Consider the following 5,000-nt stretch of genomic DNA (forward strand, 5'->3'; position numbering starts at 1 on the left):
TCCCTTGACCCCCTGCCAGTTATAGTCGCTGCTGTAGGCCCGTCGGTGGTTAGAGGAAGGAAGGAGAAGGAGAAAAATGAGAGAGAGAGAGAGAGAGAGAGAGAGAGAGAGAGAGAGAGAGAGAGAGAGAGAGAGAGAGAGAGAGAGAGAGAGAGAGAGAGAGAGAGAGAGAGAGAGAGAAGAGAGAGAAGAGAAAGAGAAAGAGAGAGAGAGAGAGAGAGAGAGAGAGAGAGAGAGAGAGAGAGAGAGAGAGAGAGAGAGAGAGAGGAGAGACAAAGGGGGGGGGGGAGGAAAAGAAGAAGAAAGAGGAGAAGAAGAGAGAAGACAAGGAGAGATTAAAGGAGAAAGGAGGAGAGCAAGAAGGAAAGGGAAGGAGGGATTAAGGAAGGGAAGGTGGAGAAAGAAGAAAAGATATAGGGAGAAGTAGAAAAATAGCAGACACAGACAGACTGACTGACCGACAGACAGACAAGCAAACAGACAGACAGACAGACAGACAGACAAGCAAACAGACAGACAGACAGACAGACAGACAGACAGACAGACCGACAGCTGACAGAAACGCCGACGACGCGGACGGTGAAAGGGACGCTAGCGACGACGCGATGACAATGGCACGGACGCGTGATGCCGTCCGAGATGGTGCCAGGCGGAGGAAGGAGCTGTCTTGTCTTGGCACTGGGAGGGAGAGACTGCAACTGGGATGTCACCAGAAGAGAGAACGGGGGGGCTTTGATGTCACTTGTGGGGAAAGGATGTCACTTCGATGTCACTGAAAGAAAGAGGGTGGCGCTTTAATGTTACTTGTGGGGAAAGGGTGGAACTTTGATGTCACTTTAAAAAAGGCTCTTTGATGTCACTAGTTGGGAAAGGATGGCACTTTGACGTTACTTGTGGGGAAAGTATGGCACTTTGATGTCACTTGTGGAGAAAAGGATGCCACTTTGATGTCACTGAAAGGAAGAGGGTGGTTCTGTGATGTCACTGGAGAAAAGAAGGTGGATTTGTGATGTCATTGAAGATAGGGGGTTAGCACTGTGTTGACAATGTGCCATATGGCGGTTGTTTTGCATGTCATATATGGGCAAGGATTATTGTCAGTTTGCGTTGGAGCTTTTTCTTTTTTACGCTCGTCCCTGTATGTGTGTGTGTGTGTGTTGAGTTTAAATGTGTGTGTGTGTGTGTGTGTGTGTGTTGAGTTTAAATGTGTGTGTGTGTGTGTGTGTGTGTTGAGTTTAAATGTGTGTGTGTGTGTGTGTGTGTGTTTATATATATATATATATATATATATATATATATATATTAATATATATATATATAGAGAGAGAGAGAGAGAGAGAGAGAGAGAGAGAGAGAGAGATGTATATATATATATATATATATATATATTTAATATATATGATATATATATATATATTTATAATATAAATAATATATATATATATATATATATATATATATATTAATATATATATATGTATATATATATATATATATATATATATATGTATGTATGTATGTATGTATGTATGTATGTATGTATATAGATATATATATGTATATACATACATATTTAAAGCCTTCAAAAATAGTAAGTTTTATTCTAGTGTAATTTATGCAATAAGATCAACAATATCACCGGCATCGCCAAATTCGTCAAGTAAACAGAGAGAATTGTGAAGAATATGCAATCCACAATGGAATGAGAAAAAAGGAAAGCTAAAAACTCGTTGGACCAGTGTTTGTCCATGTAGTGAAGGAGAGAGAGAGAGAGAGAGAGAGAGAGAGAGAGAGAGAGAGAGAGAGAGAGAGAGAGAGAGAGAGAGAGAGAGAGAGAGAGAGAGAATGAGTTAGTTAGTACCCTCCAATACCCTTCTCTTCCCATACCCCCCCCCACTCCCCTACCCCTAGTCTATACAATAGCCATTTATACGCACCTGTCACTCCTTCACGTGTAGGAGTGACGTAAGGTGGTGTAATTATTGTAATTGTTCGTTACCCGTGTTCAGGTAATTTAATTTATTGCTGGAATTTGCGGGTTCTGGTGGTTTCGCTCGGGGGAAGGAGGAGGGGGAGGGGGGAGGAGGGGGACTTTAGCGCATGTATTACAAATCGACTTGGTTCCTTGTGCTTCAGCCTTATTGGAGGGTGGGCGGGATTATTTGATATGGTTACATGGGGGTTACTGTTTTTTTTAATATTTGTATTGTGTAAAGTAATGTGTATATTCAGTTTACACGCACACGTACATATAAGACAATAGAACACAACACAAAATAAAACAAAACAAAACAAAACAACACACAGACACCTATCTAAACCTACGTTAAGTAAGAGCATTCACTTGCACCGGTTGGTATGGCATTCTAACGTCCTTTTCTCTTTCTTCCCAACAGGTATGTGGCTCTCGTTGGGGGAATCAAGAAGATCCTTTTGCAAAGGGACTCGGGGTAAGTTCCTGGAGATGGAGTGGTGGAGGGAGGGAGGGAGGGAGGGAGGGAGGGAGGGAGAATGAGAACGAAAACGTGTGCATGGAAAGAAAGAGAGAAGAGGGAGGAGAAGAGGAGAAGAGAGAGAGGAAAGGGAGAGGAAGAAGAGAAGGAGAGGCAAAATGAAGGAGAGAGTGTGCATGGAAAGAGAATGAGAAAATGGAAAGGACGAGGGAAAGAGAGGCAGAATGAAGGAGAGTGTGTGTATAGGAAGGGAGAGAGAAGAGGTAGAGGGCGAGAAGGAGTGGGAGCGTGGATGGAAAGAGAGAAGAGGGAGAGAAGGAGAGAAAGAAATGAAAAATGGAGGATAGAAAGATTCAAAAGAAAGGGAAAAAGAGAAAGTGTGGATGGAAAGAGAGAGAAAAGGTTGAGGGGGAAAGGGAGAGGAAGACAGGATAAGGAAAAGGGGGGAGAGAGAGGAAGAGAGGAGAAAGTATAAATTGAAGGATAAAGAGAAGAGGTGGAATGCGGGGAGAGGAAGAGAGGAGAAAGTGTGGCTGGAAAGATTGAAAGAAAGTATGGGAGAAAAAAGGGAAAAAAACAAAGATAGGGAGGATGGAAAGATTGATCGAAGGCGGAGAGAAGGTAAAGAAAAACAAAAGAGAAAAGGAAGATGTACAGAGATTGAGAGAAGGGAGGAGAAGGAAAAAGACGTAAAAAGGAGAGATTGATAATGGTAATGATGATCAAATATTATTATGTTTTTATTTATTATTATTGTTGTTATTATTATTATTATTATTATTATTATTATTATTGTTATTATTATTATTATTTTTACTATCATTACCAACATTATTACGAGAGCCTCTCCATGGATTCTCGTTATCATGATGGAAGTCTGAGCGATAACATATCTTTTATGCCCTTATACCTCTTGAAAAATGTCATCTTGTGAATTTCTCTTTAGTTATTTCCATAATTTTCTAGAATAGGTCTGCATCATAAAACCTATTGAAATTGTGCATTTATTGTGGTTTATGTCCGCGCTGTCCAATGATACCAACGATGCTACAACCACTAGCTTGGTAGAGTGTGAAGTAGCCCAGGAATATTGCAAGATAATAGCTGCAAATATTCGGTATGAGAGAGGTTATTATTTCGAAAATGTTGCCTTTTTATCATTGTTAGGGGGCTGCACCTACGCAAACCCCGCTTATAGAGTCGATTTGAGCGTGTTATTGTGTATGCGTATGTGTGTGCTTGTTTTTTGTTTCTACGTATTTATTGGCGTGTGTTTTACACCGTCGGTATGTATGTATGGGAATGTGCGTATATCTCTCCCATATGTGCGTATAGCGGAAAAGTCAGATTTCATCATGCCCTCCCCCAATACACAAGTCCCCCCCCCACCCCCCTCCCCCCACACTAACAAGCATTCACGGGAGATACCAGCGAGACTTACCACAGCGATAACCCATCCACCTCTCATCCCAAGCGACACATTGAACCCACAATTCTGTTACGTGTGTCTTTCTGTCTTATCGGGCAGCCTGTGTTCGTCGTCGCCCCGCCACGCTCTTTTATCTCCGCGATCCCGATAGTGACTGAAAGAACTGGTGTTCAGATTGTGTTCTCCTCGCCGGGTTTCTGGGACGCTGTATGGGTGGGAGGAAGTTGACGAGGGCCGTGCGTGTGGGGTTGGGGGTTTTAGCAAAGGGTATTTTTAGGTTTGTACTAAAGGTCGCAGGTAGGGATTCAGTAAAGAGACGTTTCCAGGAATATGATAATGGTCTTCTGTAGGAATTTATGATCAGTCGTTTGTAGGATTTGAACAGAGGCCGTTTTAAGGAATAGATGAAGGCCGTCTGTAGGAATCTAACAAGGGCCGTTTATTGGAAGTTAACAAAGGCCTTAAGTGGAAATTTTATAAAGGCCAATTGTAGGAATCTATCTGAGGCCGTATGTAGGACTTAAGCTAAGCCGATGTGTAGGACTTTGTCAAAGGCCGTATGATGTGTGGATGTATGTTCTCTCTTATTTGGTTGGCATGTTTTCTCTTCTGGCAGATGAGCGGATCATGTTCACTTCCATATTTGGAAATGTTATTGGCGGGAAGAACTGTGCGTAATATGGCATGTACTGTCTTTTGTAACAGGCGATTTCGATAAATTGTGTTCACACCCATTGCCTCTGGGAAGGTTATGGGCACTAACGGGACTCTTTCTCTGTCGCTCTTCCTCTTTCTCTCTTTACTCTCTCTCGCCTCTATATGTCTCTATCTCCTATTTGCATCTCTCTCTCTCTTTCTCTCTCTCTCTTTCTCTGTCTCTGTCTCTCTCTCTCTCTCTCCCTCCCTCCCTCCCTCCCTCCCTCCCTCCCTCCCTCCCTCCCTCCCTTTCTCCCCTCCCCTCCCTCCCTCCCTTTCCCCCATCCCCCTCCCTCCCTTTCCCCCTCCCCCTCCCTCCCTCCCTCCCTCCCTCTCCCTCCCTCCCTCCCTTTCCCCCTCCCCCTCCCTCCCTTCCCCCCTCCCCCTCCCTCCCTTCCCCTCCCCCTCCCTCCCTCCCTCCC

The 5,000-nt window shown here is 43.5% G+C and overlaps 1 protein-coding gene across 3 annotated transcripts in view; it reads left to right on the top strand.

Moving 5' to 3' along the window:
* LOC122247563 (uncharacterized) overlaps window positions 1-5,000 on the top strand; it is a 132,495-nt gene that overhangs the window by 101,106 nt on the left and 26,389 nt on the right. For 2 of the 3 annotated variants that reach the window (XM_086544508.1, XM_086544507.1), the window contains exon 5: window positions 2,397-2,450. The exons of the other annotated variant lie outside the window; for it this stretch is intronic. In XM_086544508.1, the coding sequence (XP_086400634.1) occupies window positions 2,397-2,450 (54 nt within the window). The remainder of the gene's footprint in view (window positions 1-2,396; window positions 2,451-5,000) is intronic. 3 annotated transcript variants of the gene reach the window in all.

Source organism: Penaeus japonicus, unplaced genomic scaffold (assembly GCF_977035675.1).
Source record: "Penaeus japonicus unplaced genomic scaffold, GWHDUDI00000001_assembly GWHDUDI00000015, whole genome shotgun sequence".
Lineage (NCBI taxonomy): Eukaryota > Metazoa > Arthropoda > Malacostraca > Decapoda > Penaeidae > Penaeus > Penaeus japonicus.